General features: G+C 37.9%; 1 protein-coding gene across 2 annotated transcripts in view; it reads left to right on the forward strand.

The window, feature by feature from the left end:
• Fas1 (Fasciclin 1) overlaps positions 1-14,329 on the forward strand; it is a 155,565-nt gene that overhangs the window by 121,566 nt on the left and 19,670 nt on the right. For both annotated transcript variants that reach the window (XM_064132582.1, XM_064132592.1), the window contains exons 4-7: positions 2,298-2,428; positions 2,936-3,032; positions 5,504-5,672; positions 6,198-6,358. In XM_064132582.1, coding sequence (XP_063988652.1) covers positions 2,298-2,428; positions 2,936-3,032; positions 5,504-5,672; positions 6,198-6,358 — 558 coding nt within the window. The remainder of the gene's footprint in view (positions 1-2,297; positions 2,429-2,935; positions 3,033-5,503; positions 5,673-6,197; positions 6,359-14,329) is intronic.

Below are 14,329 nucleotides of genomic sequence, written 5' to 3' on the forward strand. Positions count from 1 at the left end.
AAAAAATGCCAGACGTTATATTCTCCCTATAGGAGTTTTTTTACCGTCCAATATTTGATTCGTTTTCCACATTTTTTTAAATTCGGTGTCTGTGTTGACGACAGCCGCTTGGAATTTTTTGGACACGCGTCTATCTGTCTAAACTTATTAAAATTAAATAAAATCAATATTCAGTTTCAACTTATCTCATTTCCAATTTTCATGGACGTATTTCATCAAATCAGAATTGTTCTAATAAAATACATTTTTAGAAGAGAAAGAGAGAATTAGAACTTTCCTCCTGGAAAAAGAAATTCTCTAGAAAAAAGTAATTGTGACATTTTTCTCTAAAATCGTTTCCTTCGATTCAAACTCATATACATTTTATTTACACTTAAAATATAGATTCACCAAATTACATCATTTCCGTAAATCACGACTTAAAGTAAAAGTTAATAAAACATCTTTAACATAGTGTAACTTTCTTTTAAATTTCACTCGTACGAGTCTGAGTTACATTCAACATTTTCCACAAAATAGTGAAATTAAGGAATTGTTAATGGACCCAGGATAACCCATGAGTCCGCTTTATTGTCTACAATAAAGCAACTTTGAAAGAGTCACACACCGAGGGGGAAAGGGCCGGGGGAGAGGGGGGTTTGGGGAAAGGTAGAACGAGGGTTTTGTGAAAAAGGGAAAAGAGTAGAGAACAAAGAATGGGGTCGTCAAACGCGTATGACTCTTTAACTCTGTAACGGCGTTCAGTTCTCTCTTGCATAGCATGTCTCCACGTTGACGTTGAAATACATTCGGTCATTATTCAAACGGCTGGACTAGTTGCCACTGGACTCCAGTGACTCCCCATTGACCACTTCGACGCATTTATACCATTCATGAAATTCAAACAGTCTCTTGTTGGGGATTTTACAGGCCATTCAATCTACCCGGCGGGGATGCATTTATCGGATTGAAGAACATTTTTTAATATTTTTAATCATTTTAAAAATTCCCTTTCATTCCTTGTTTGTGGTCTTTCCTCCAACTTTTATACCGGAAAAACAATTGTTTAATTCGTAATTCCCTTCGGAGGTTGGTAAGAGTCAGATGAAGGTCGAAAGTCGTGAGACAGAATGATTTATTCCATGATGTTTGAGCCTTATTCATCTACCCAAAACTTGCGATTCTGGAGTTCACGTGGGTTATAAGTTTCATTATGAAAATTAAGATCATAAAAAAGGCATAAAGATTACATTATGGTCATAAAGGTAGTCATAAAAGCCAAATGAGTGCCAAATAATAATTGCAAGTGTCAAATGCAGATGATAATAAATGTTGAATTCATGCGAGTTGAATTAAGTCGTGAGAAAAATCGTAAAGGTATGAGGCTCAGATTTATCGAATGATGCCCATAATCAAATTCACGAGAGTCTCCAGCGTCGCACCAAAAATCATTAAATCATCATGAAGAATCGTAAGATAAAAATGAACATTATATGACGCCGTAAGGGTAGTTCGAGCAGTAAAACAATAATCCGTCGTGTTGCTTATTGATTTAACTTCAATTTTGCAATATTGAGGCCACGATGGGTTCGCTCACAATTTATTATTCCCCAAAAATATGAAATAATTCTGAAACAAGTGATAGAACTTGTCGCTGCGGTCAGCCGTACACAGCAAAGGTCACTGGCCTTTCTGATTTTCCTCCACCCCGCTTCATTCTCCCTCTCCAACTTCTCGTTTTACGTACCTTTTCAGCCCCAACGGTGTGGATAAATGGGACACGCCCATTCCGTTGAGACAAGTGGAATGTGTGTGCGGTTTATAGCTAGTACCTATCCTTCGTATTCGTGCATGTATTTGCCGACGTGTATTCGACAATGTATTAGTTGCACATTTATACTGTGCATGGGGGGATAAAAGGACTCGTGGCTCGCTGTTTCGGTGGGATGGATTTTTCTTCGGGGGGTTGGAAAGAAGGGTGGGAGGGGGATCTCAACAAATACGTTGGAGGAAAACAAAGGGACTGGAATAGCTGTGCTTTTTATGCATTTTTTTAGGCAATTCCGCGCTACGGGGCTTTCCCCACGTACTTCGGGCTTTCAATTTTTTTTTTGTTTCCCATATTGGTTGTGGAAGTTTCGGAGGGAATGACCTAGCTGGGGAGGCAATTGGTTTTCCAGTGATAAAGGTCATACATGTCGAATATTTTTTGTGGGCCACTAGCATAATGGGCACACAGAGACATGTTATATTTTATATAGTTTTTCCTTCGTCTAAAAAAATGAAATTCTAATGAATCGTTCGCATTTTTTTTTCAGTATTTGCACAGAATATCCCAAGTGCTTGAGCCACTGCAGCCGAATTCTCGAGACAGGCCTGTCAACAATCCAAATGCCTTCGAGTTTCTAAACCAGAGTGAAAACCTTCAGCTCGGAAAATTCAGGCTTCGGTAAGCATTATTGTTTCTCTTCATATCCCCCTTTTTCACCCCACAAACCAATAAATCGTCCAGGGAGACACTAGCAAAGAAGTTTTTACAAAACGTGACACAGGGAGAATAAAAAATAAAAGAGAAAAAAAAGGAAGGGGTAAGAACAGCGGAGAGAAACTGGAGGGTAAACGATCCAGGCTGCTCCTCCTCCATAAATACACCAAAGTAGAGCCCGCAGAGTTTGGAGAAAATTACGAAAAGCTCTCGCGCCACTAGATGTCTATGCAAAGGCAATTTTCCGCCTGGAGAAAAATAAGTATTCCACCTGGTTCACTTCATACTCCATACCGAAGTTGGAATACCATTCGGGAACAAGGGAAAATAAAAGGGACATTTAAATGTCCATTATTTGATAATTTTTTTTGAATGATGTACCGTAAATGGTGCAGTCTACTTCACGTAGTTTTAGACATGCACTGGACGGTGATGATAATGACACCATTAAATTGTTTTTTTTTTTTTCAGAACATTCCGTGAGAGAGTTATTACCGAGGGAAAGCATCAGGTTTTCAGCGCAGATGGACGATACACTTTCTTCGTTCCTGATGAGGAGGGATTTAAGGTGAATATTAATTAAATCATAATTTTTTGGGCGTTCGATTAATGCATACAAATAATGAGGATGAAAAGTTAGGAGTTTAGAAAAAATATTAACAAAGTGTTTAAGAGTCGTGAAGATCAAGAAGTCATGAAACGATTAACGGATAAAAAATTAAGGATTAAACCAAAGTTTAATAAGGTCATGGAGGAGATGACTTAGCAGAGAAATGACAAATGACTTTAGACATCATTATCATTGCAATATTAGAATCTGCAACCCTTGAATATTATTCTACGAAAACTAGTTTTCATCAGTGTTTCTAAAAACAACTAAAACATCCAAAGTTTGGAACAAAAAAAATTACTAAAATACCTAGAATGTCTGGAATGCATGTCTTCATGTTTTACTTCCAGGAACAATTTTTTACTGTAGTTTGGGGAGATGATATTGTTTAACACGAACTTTTGAACTTGCATCGCCCCGCCACGGCCCCGAAAATTCATAGCGTTCCCCAATATGTAGTGAGGATCACAGGAAGTTGCATCGATGAAGGCACCTCACCCCCTTGAATTCATCTTGACGCGTAAAACGTGACGTGAAATATTGAACGATGTATAGAACCATCAAAGTCACTCGACTTGACGTTTCAGGGTGCGATCGAGCCGTCTCTACAGCAACTCGCTTTCCTGCCTCCTGGCGCTCGTTTCCGCGCCCTACAAACGTGAAAAATTTCCATACCTCTACCCCTAGGCTTCAGTGCAATCCTTTTATACGTGCGTTTTCCAGTGCTTATGTGGAATGTTGCATACCAAAGAGTCACTGGGTGGGACCGGAGAGGGAGGGGGCAAGTCGGGTCGGTGGTTTAGCGATCGATTGATATTCAACTGCCGGTGGAGGAATTTACAGGGAGATAAGAGAACAGAAAAAAGAGAAATTATTGGCTGTAAAAAATCTCATCGTGCTACTACTGAAATCAGGAGACGACGATTGCATCTAAATTTATTCTCAACTCATGGAGTCACACTTCGATGAGACGATTGAATTATCCATTGGTTTTGGCAACGAGATAGGTTCAATCATCGTCGACCTGAGGTGTCATTGATATCTCCGATCACATTATCAATGAATCAGAAAATCATTCCTTCAACAAGCACACTAAAATACTGAAAGGCTGTTCCACGTCTTCAGTCAACAGAAGACACTGAACTCCAGCTAATTTTTGATATGTTACCTGCGCGTATCACTCCATCTGTCAATTTGCCCAAAATGTTTGACGCTGAGCTACCTCCACTCGTGCAACTTACCTAAAAGGATTGGAATACATAAGTGAACCAGTAAATGAACCACCAATGTTTCCATCTATAAAAACATCCGAAGTATGAAAAAAAGAATTGCCTTCGTCTTCATCGGCACTTCAATGAACCCCTCATTAACCAACCATGAAGCTATTTATTTCCCCGGGTTTTAAATACTTGAAGGGTTTTTTAGAATATTGCAGAAGAGGGTAGACGTTAACCGTGGAGAGTATATACTTTAATTACCGCAATTTCATTCCCCGGTGTAGCAAAGTTTTAGACAGATGTGGAAAACCACCTTGGATGGATATTACGGAAAAGGAAATGTTATGGGAGCGTAATTAATGCGCCTTAGCTAATTAAATATTTGCCCATTTGTTAACCGCCGCTCTGCTTCGGATGATTATGGGGACAGGGTGGTTCGCCACAAATCGACTAACCACTTTTTCCGCAAACGGACTGAAACGGAAAAAGATGACAAAGAATTGACAAAATTTATTATCATTCGCGGATGAACAATTACAGTTTAAAGCATACCTGAACCATAATTAAGTGCTGTCCCGTCAAATACCGTCGAGATGGTTGAGTTTTATCACGTTCTGCTGAATGTAGTGGATGCTACAGAAACCCGGTGGATTCTACTAGATTTATTTCAGTAGCAAAGGGATAACCCGGAAGTGGATTTTGAAGGCTGAAATGTTTTCAACGAATAGCTGTTAATCTTAAGAAGATCGCAACTTTGTGACTTAATTGTCTATTAAAAAATGTTACTGGGTCCAAATATCTCTAGTTCCGAATATTTGGTGAGAGACTGAAGATTTTGCATATCAAGTGACTATCTTCTTGAAATTCTAACGAATATTCAATCAATAATTGTTGTCGTGACGCAAATATCCGTAGAAATAACCCATTTCTACACCGACCTGACAACTGAATTGAAAATTCATAGAAAATGGAATTGATTCGCTGGAGTTTGAGAACGAAAATGAGATTGAGATAACGCAGAGAGAAAAGATTTGCATAAGCCATCGGAGGATGAGTGGTGAAAACCGATAAGGCTGTGCACCTTGTATAACTGTAAACATTCAAAATCTCGATCGATACCCATGAGACCCTCACCCCACATGATCCAAATTTTATTGATACAGTTTCAACGAAGGGAAGCCAAAATCTAACTAAATCTGTTTTCTATTTCAGCCGGCGATGCGACCAGGCAAAATAGATAAGCAGGTGATTGATGGTCACGTAATTCCAAATCACGTTCTATTCACTGACCCGACACCCGATGGCAAGGCCTACGAGACACTTGCCAATGCTGATAACTTTAGGGTTCAGCTGAGTTTCGTCAAGGATAACAGGGGAAAGGGTAAGTTCTCAAAAGGTTTTACGAAAAAACGCGATTTAGATAGTGGGATAATTGATTATTTCGCATTGAAATAGCTACGGCTACTTTGAAGAAGACTTCACTTCTTAAATCCCTTCATCTTAATCTCATTTTAGTACTACCATAACCACAGACAGTCGTTTTATGTTCTTTATTGTTCCTATATGTCTGTAAGAAACTTCAGAACTGTTAAAATAATTCATAAAGACCAAAACTGACACAAACAAGTGCACAGTCGTAAGGAACAGATTTAAGGAACACTTAGCCAAACACCTATACACGTACGCATACAGTTTTTAAATTTCATTTTAAGACTTTGCAGATCACAACAGATCTCATTGACATTATACCAAAGCCCACCACTTCAATTTAAACTATTACAATACTCCTCTTCAGAAGTATAATTTCTTCAGAATATTCCATCACGCTTTCGCCGATAAATTTCCAATATTATACTTCCACTCTAGACCATTGACTCACCAACAACTGTTCTATTTACTTTTGCAGTGTACGTCGAGTCCAATACAATAATCGGTGACTCCAAGCATCCAACTGGAGTCGTCCTCGCTGAAATTGTGAAAGCAAACATAGCCGTGAAGAATGGAGTTGTCCATTTGATCCAACGACCGCTGATGGTGGTCGACGCCACAGTGCAGCAGTTTCTCGAGGTCAGTTCTCATCTTTTCTTGCTATTGTCACATAAAAGTTAGCAAAAACACTGACAAAAACAAATACTTATAATTCACTGCTGCCGAGGAATTTATTAACAGGAAAACGTAATGCTCCTCAATTGTTAAATCGAACTTTTTCATGAGAATAGTAATGGGGTGCCACTCAGGCAAATTGAGTTAGGAAGAATCCTCATTTTGATTAATAGTAACACTTGACCATAGTTTGGGATATACTGTGTATAAAGTGGGCTCTTTGACCATGTTAGCTCTCGTATATCGACGGTACGTCAGACCAAGGACCGAATACCCGACTAATGGAATAGTCCACTAATTATCAAGCTCAATAGTTCGATGGGCTTTCACCGCAATTGAGGGTCTTTCAATTAAAATTAACCAATCATGATATTCGGTGATGTAAACAGTTCTTTATGCCTAGCTTCTCGAATCCATAATCTTTCTAAGATGGACCACTTCACACAGAATAATAGCATTTTTTTGCTGTTTCCTCAGCTCTCTGTTAAGCACCTTTAACAAATGATCTCTCCTCGTGACAAAGGTACGATGTTTTTTCCATCCTACCGTCTCCATTTCCATCTTTCGAATGCCAGTGGTTTGAATTGATAAATCAGAATTCAATACCATCAATTGGAAATTCCCCAGCATTAGTATTCACAAACGTCCGTTTTGGGTATGGCTCGGGAATGGGATCAGAAAGGGATGCTGGAACGTGTTATCCGGTTGGGGTCTACGTGACGTACGTAATTGAGCATGAGGCTATCAAAGGGTAAGGGGGGAGAGGTATGAGGTTGTTTTGGCGTGACTGTAGAGACGTTATTGCAATTCGGCCCTTGTACTGTATAATATCCGTCCATCATTGTTTGACTGATGCTGGGTTAACCGGTACGTCAGGTGAGCCATCAGATTCATAGGCTTTTGAGAGGGGAATGACGTGTTTTCATCCAACCATGGACCATCACGAGAATAAAACCAAGCGAAAGCTTTTTGATAGTCGAAAAAGGTTTGATTTATGGTAATTGTCGAAATTCAAGTTCCAGATGCCTAATGGAAGCTCTGGTAAAATGGACAATTGGAACATTTCCATGATGTTTAATTGCTACGAACCCTTCTAATGCGATGAAAAAAATTGCAACAAAAGTTGATCTATGAAGTTGTCTATATTTGGTCATTGACAATTATTAGTACCGAAAGACTCTTCATTCCTCTGCTATCTCTTCAAGTATCTTCTCCCACATGCTTCATAGATGGATTCAAATATTACTGTCTGTGAGTTGTGCAAACCCATCGTAAATTCCATGAATACAGAATTTTTTCCACCATCCAAATCATTAATTCTTGATAGCTAATGAATACAGCTGACTTTCATTATTTCTGTCACTTCAGTTCATCCTCTTCCCATGGAATGACATATTCACGAATAACTCATTATCAGTCAATAACTGGTATAATAGGGCCGCATTATTCATGCCGTTACAGGGGATTTGCCAGAGTTTCAGAAGAGGTTTATTTGTAAATCTCTGACTGAATAATAACTAATGAACGTGAAAACCCTCAGCTTTACCTCGAGTTTGATGAGTAGCTTGCCGTGGATTTTACACAACAGCCCCGAGATTTCAATCATGACACAACAGTTAATGTTTCAGTACCGGAAATATTCCAGCCTGTGGCCCAATACCAAATCCTATTCCTCTCTATTAAAGTGGAAATCCAATTCGTGGACGGAAGGGGCACAGAAACATGTCTTGGCTCTCCAAGTGGTTGAATTCACCCGTAAATACAAACTATTGAACCATTACTTCCAGCCCTTTTCACGGTCTGCCTGGTGGTACAGTGATGGACGAAATCACAATGTACGGCAGATTGTTTTCTATTTTTTATTATTATTTCTCTTTCCTCAAATCCACAATTGGGGTGGTTAAATGGGAACGTTCGAGTGAGATGAAACTTCATGCTGATAGAAGCATTGCTCGGCCTAATCTTCTCGTTGACCTGTATATTTCATTCAACTGAAATCACCAAATATCTTCACCTGGTAATTGATGCTGATTTAATTAGAAGTATCGCAAAATTCCCGATTCTATTCGAATTACTGGGGCATGAAAATTGATTTAATAATTGAGAGCATGTCTGCGGTTTAAATTTTACATTTACTCGACATTAAGCATTCCAAACATGCTTAATTTCTTATCATTACTCTCAACAGAGCCACAGAACAAACATTGGAATTATCGTGGATAATACATTGTACAAGTCTGTAGCATGTACTGCCTATTGTCAGCACCCGCACTACACCAGAAGCCAGATCAAAGAAAAATCCATGATAATAGTGCACAACATTCGTGGATCAACAATCTGCATATTTCATCCATAATTTTGACGTTAAAAATTCATAATTGCATGAAATGTGTTGAAGCTCCATCGAATGTTCTTTGATCCGGAAAAATGGTGAACAATGTTGTGTCAGCTCGAGTTGTATCACGAAAATGTTGAACTCTTCATGTGATCTCCACACAACGTTCGTGGAATTTAATGGATTGTTATTTATTCAATTCCATTAAAAGAAGAGAAATGATAGAATTTTGAACTTTTGTAGTTAATTCCACCCTCTGAAATTCAACGAATAAGAATGCAAGATTTGAAGTTGTGAAATGCAGTGAGGGTAAAATAACAGCGATAGTTTATGAATAGTTTTCAATTAATCACCTGGCAATTCGATTTGAGTTTTCCCTACGAGGAGGGGGACAGTTTTATTGACAGTTACGAAGTTTTTATGAGGGATTACGAGTCATATAATAGTTTCTTAGGCGTTTTTCGAAGGCTCGAGATAATATAACGCCCTTATGATGACCTGGAGAGATAGAAGTCATATAGGGCTCATATGAAAGCTGCAAAAAATTTCATAACAGACCTACATGATTCCTCAAGTATAATTTCTTCATTGCAAATAATTTCCGTAATGGAAAGCAAAAATTTAAAGAAAAATCTCCGCGAAAACTTCATATCCCGCATTTCTATCATTTGCAATTTAGATGGGGATAATTTTCCAGGGGGATGCTTATCGCTCCTCAGAATTATTAAGTCTAAAGTATCTCTGGAGATCACATGAATTGGATTAATCGCTTACTTCCAGGTGTACGCACTGATCTAAAGTAGAACGTGCTAAATCGTACTTCTGTCAATCTGCGACACTGCTATCTGGAAGCCTAACACCATAACCTGGGAAAAGAAATAATAATTTCAGGGGTAAAAATCAGCCGTCAACACCGAGGAAAAAATTTCAGAAATAATTTCCGACGTTGCACCGCACTATTACTGTTCTTTTGTACACAGGATATATGTATATATATATCTATATGTATACCTCTGCCTGATGTTGGCTAAAGTATTTCACCGCATTCACTCTACCTTCATTCACCTTCCCGATGGAACGAATTTTTCCCGGTTGGCGGGGAGAGCATTCATCATTCAATTTCCGGTGAAAATTATTTTTATCGGACAATTGATACCACAGAGTGGGAAACTAATTGAAATATTTTATTCATCAGTGTATTGAGTGTTCCAATTGGCTGAGTATGTTCATGTTCCATAATCATGACATCCCTATTCATGGAATTATAACACAGAAATTCGAAATAATGAAGCCATCATGACCTGGAGGATCATTAGTATAGCCGGGTTATATCAAATACGGGAGGTTATTTCGTTTCGGAAAAATTCGCAATAATGTAGACTAATTAGTGGATCACTGAACAATAAACCAATGTTAGTAGGCTGTAGGATCGATACGTTGTATCTACACAACTGATTTGGACTGTCTGCCCTTAAAATGGATTATTTCAAAATTTATCGAAAATTGGCCGAACTGACAAGCAATATCCCACCCTAATACTGTTTCTTGGATTAGACATCGGTTTCATAATTGCCCACTCTTTAGAGATAATTAAATTCGCGTTAAATTGAGCGCTGGCTGTCCTTAGTAACAGAAGGGATCGTCCTTGAGGGCTTCAAAATTAATTCAATATCGTGCGATGATTAAATCATCTGATCTTAGTGCTTTGACAACTATACTTTACGTACGAATATCTAAGGTAGTATATGGGACTGATCTACATGACAAAAGTTAACAAACTGGGCACAAAGATGTGTAATATCTTTCACAAAATTTTTAGTTTATCAGAAGAATTTTCCCCGTTAACTGACAAAAGACTTCTTCCGAAGAACATTTAATTCCCCACGGGCCTAATTGTACATTCCAATTAATCAAATATTCTCTCAGTGCGGCATATTCAGTGATGTGGTGATCGCTGCCGGCCAAATCGATTCGGCAGTACTCTACGTTGGGACTAAATTCCCAAAAATTGATCTCCTAATTAAAACCTCTTCATATGAGAAATTGTTCTTACCGGGGGCAATCGACTGTTCATTTGTGAGCCTGCATATGAAAACGGGCAAAAAGATGAGTTGAAAAAACTAGAAGACGGGGGATAAAGCACCTGGGGGCTCATTCAGATACGACGAGAGAGAGCCCCCATGCTCCTGCCATCCTTGCACCGACTCGTACACTCGCTGACGCTCGAGCAAAAGTTTAAACGTCTTTAACGATTCCCGCGTGAGAGACCCTGCGGGTCCCACTAGCTGGCCGTTGCGACCATCTTTTTCACTCCGTCTCTATTGGGAATAAAGAAAACTCTACGTCACGAAGAAATTTCCAGTCTCTTTATCACCATTATGCGCATGGAATATCATTCGTTTTCCTTGTATTCCTTTATTAAACTAAAATTCTATATTCGAGTTCAATAATTGCGATCATGCGATCAATTGTGACCAGTGTTGTGATTTTAATAAGAGATACGAACAAATTTATTTGAAACCGAAAAAAAAATTAACTAACATTAAATGGTAATATTTGGGCGTATGAAATACACGACTTTAATGATGAGTCAACATTCACAATTCATCACATCGCGTGAATTCTACGTGCAGATTGTAAAATTGTAAATATGAATACTTAATTATAAAAAGCCGTAATTAATTCAGGGACAATTAGTCTTTCATTAATTCACCTAATCAACCATGCGATTAATCGTCGGTATTTGAAAATGCTCGAGTTGAAATTTTCGTGATGTACCGGAATTTTATGCAAGAGTCAGTTATATCATTGGATGTATGTGAGGCTTGTGGGCATGAGCCTCATAAATATTCAACAGCAGAAAGAGCCGATTATCGACGGGTGCCGAACAATAATAGCATAAATGACGATGATGATAAATCTACAGATAAATTTGGGTAATTGTTTGAATGATTTAGTCCTGTGAATACAAGGGGAGTGAGATACCATAATAATTATCATCTCTCATTTATAAAATGAACCTCACATTTATTATATTTTTCATGTTCATTTCGAATTAAATTAATACGCTAATTGATTGAGACACACCGTTCGTTGGTGGTTTTCCATTTTTCACTTCAAAATTAAAAACAAAACTTTTTAATTCTGCAAAATGGTGGTGAGATGCGGGTTTTGAGGGAATCCTTTCCAATTGTGTAGGAAAATAGATGTTGATCACTTCGCAAAATTTTAACTGGTTTTAGAGACAAAATCGAAGTCTCCGAAACTACTCATTTGCCTTCGCCCATCCACATCCCCCACTCTCATTATAAGACCTAAAGTCATACGAAGTTTGGAATTTCTATTGCCAGCAATTGCATTTTCAAAACTCCTATTCTATAGAAAAAAATTGCAATTTCCGGAAGTTGGCGAGTGCACCGAGTAGCAAAACAATCCCCCCTACCCTCCCGGTAAGACCGACTAGAAATTGGAGACGAGAAAACTAATCATATCATGCAATGCTCGGTTTTGATGAAAAATTCTTTTTACATTTGACTACGGAAAAGAGGAGAAAAGAATACGTGAGGAATATACACCTTGAATACAGAAAGAAGTGAAATGAGATGACGGCAAAGAGCGATAAAATGAATGTACGAATGAAATAAAAAAACAGAGGAAAATCTAGAATGAACTGAAAGCAAAGAAAATAGGGTAAAAAAATTCCGAATCTACTGAGAATCGCTCTGCAGCTACTTTCATGAATTTATATTAGTACCATGCGTCACAGGAGCCACGGCGCTGGGGTATACTTTCCGTTTGTTTCATGTAAAGAATTGTTGAAATGTGGAAAAAAGTGGAGTCCTAACTTGTGCATAATTCCAAATGGGTGTTGCTCTCTGGTAACGTAATCATAAAGATAAATATATCAAATGAGAGATTTTTTCTTATCACCGATGATGTATTTTCCGAGACCCGGATGTATCATCATTATAGCAACTAATTAATACTTCGAAATTGGTAGGGGAGTGATGAAATATCCCGGATCGAAACATCTTCGTTCTCATTGATATGTTCTGACAAGAAATGTTATAAAAGAAAATGTTGATAAATTCATCTCGTCAAGAATGGGACGTCATGTAAAAATTATTTGATAAAATTTTGTCTTCAGATACGGGAACATCGGGAGCAGCAAAATTTTGCTTATGAAAAATTCTTTACGACAAACTTCTATCAACATTTTTTCACACCACTCATACACGACATAATTTCGCGGGGTTGGACGAAAAAAAATTAATTGTTGGTTTTTATCACTTTACACATGTGGAGTAAATAATAAAATGGTCGCATATAATGAAAGCAGTGCAGGAGGAAGAATAGAATGAAATATATGAGAAAAGTAACCAAATGCCGGTTTCACAGCGAACAACATAGTACAACGCACATTTTTTCTGTTTTCTGTTCGCTTCTTATGTTACGGAACAACTCCCTGGTTTCTGGTTTCTCTATGCAGTCCTTTAAGGTAATTCATCATACCTTCATACATCTCTTTTATAATTTTTCTTTCTCTTCTTTTTATTCACTCATCATCTCTGGGTGATACCAGAGACAATGACGGGTTAACTATGTTCATTTTGTCATGGCTAATGAACAAGTTATCATTTGATATGAGTTTTGGGTTTTGTAATCGTAATCGGATGTCTGTTTATATTACATTTTTTACATTTATTTAAGGTGAACATATTAATAAACACTTGTGTCCCATTCTCCCAGAATTTTTCAATTTGGCGTTTGAAATTGTGCTCCCCGGTACTTTTCATCCTTCATTTCATGCTCATGCCGCTAATAATTCATTGTTCATTGTCTGCATGGCTCGTTGGTAGAGGTCTCTAAATGTCTGCCTGCTTTTTGATTATTTTTGTATCTTGTAGAGGACTGTTTTTCCAACTCAAGAGCTTGTAAATCGCATATGCAGACAAATAAGTTCCAAATTATGTTGACGATGCGCGGAAAAAATTGTTAAGGGAATTTTAACCACTAATTTATACAATTCAATAACTCAACGCAATATTTAATTGCTTTTTCAAAGTTAATTGTCAAATCAAAACATTTAGAAATTTTTTTTTTGTATCATCTCTCTATTGTGTGAATCATTTTTTACATTCACTTGCTTTAGTGCGCACTTTAAGGTTTTTTCGTAGTTAATATTTTCCTTCCGATGGATTTTTTTCATATGACATATTCGTCCGTCCAATAATCTTTGATGGACCCGTCTGAAATTAGTGAAATAGTACTAGGCTGTATAAAAAAATACAACAATGTCTTCCGCTCGGCATCCATCCGCGAAAAATCCCAATTCATTCCCAATAATTGACAATTACGACCAGAATAGGAACTCCAATGTTGGGTGAGTGAAATTTGAACGGAAATAAAATGTCCGAGAACAATACGTTTGAAGCTCTCCTCTTGTTTACGTTCCCGCGGCAATTTTTTTTATCTTCCGTAAAAATGTTGAGCTTTCCGCAACAATTTCAGCCGCACACTCTTTCCCTCTCCTTCGCCATTTCAAAAACAGTATTTTTTACGCGATATTTCAGGGCAGTAGTTTTACGCCTCTACGCCTC

This window comes from Diachasmimorpha longicaudata, chromosome 1 (assembly GCF_034640455.1).
Source record: "Diachasmimorpha longicaudata isolate KC_UGA_2023 chromosome 1, iyDiaLong2, whole genome shotgun sequence".
Lineage (NCBI taxonomy): Eukaryota > Metazoa > Arthropoda > Insecta > Hymenoptera > Braconidae > Diachasmimorpha > Diachasmimorpha longicaudata.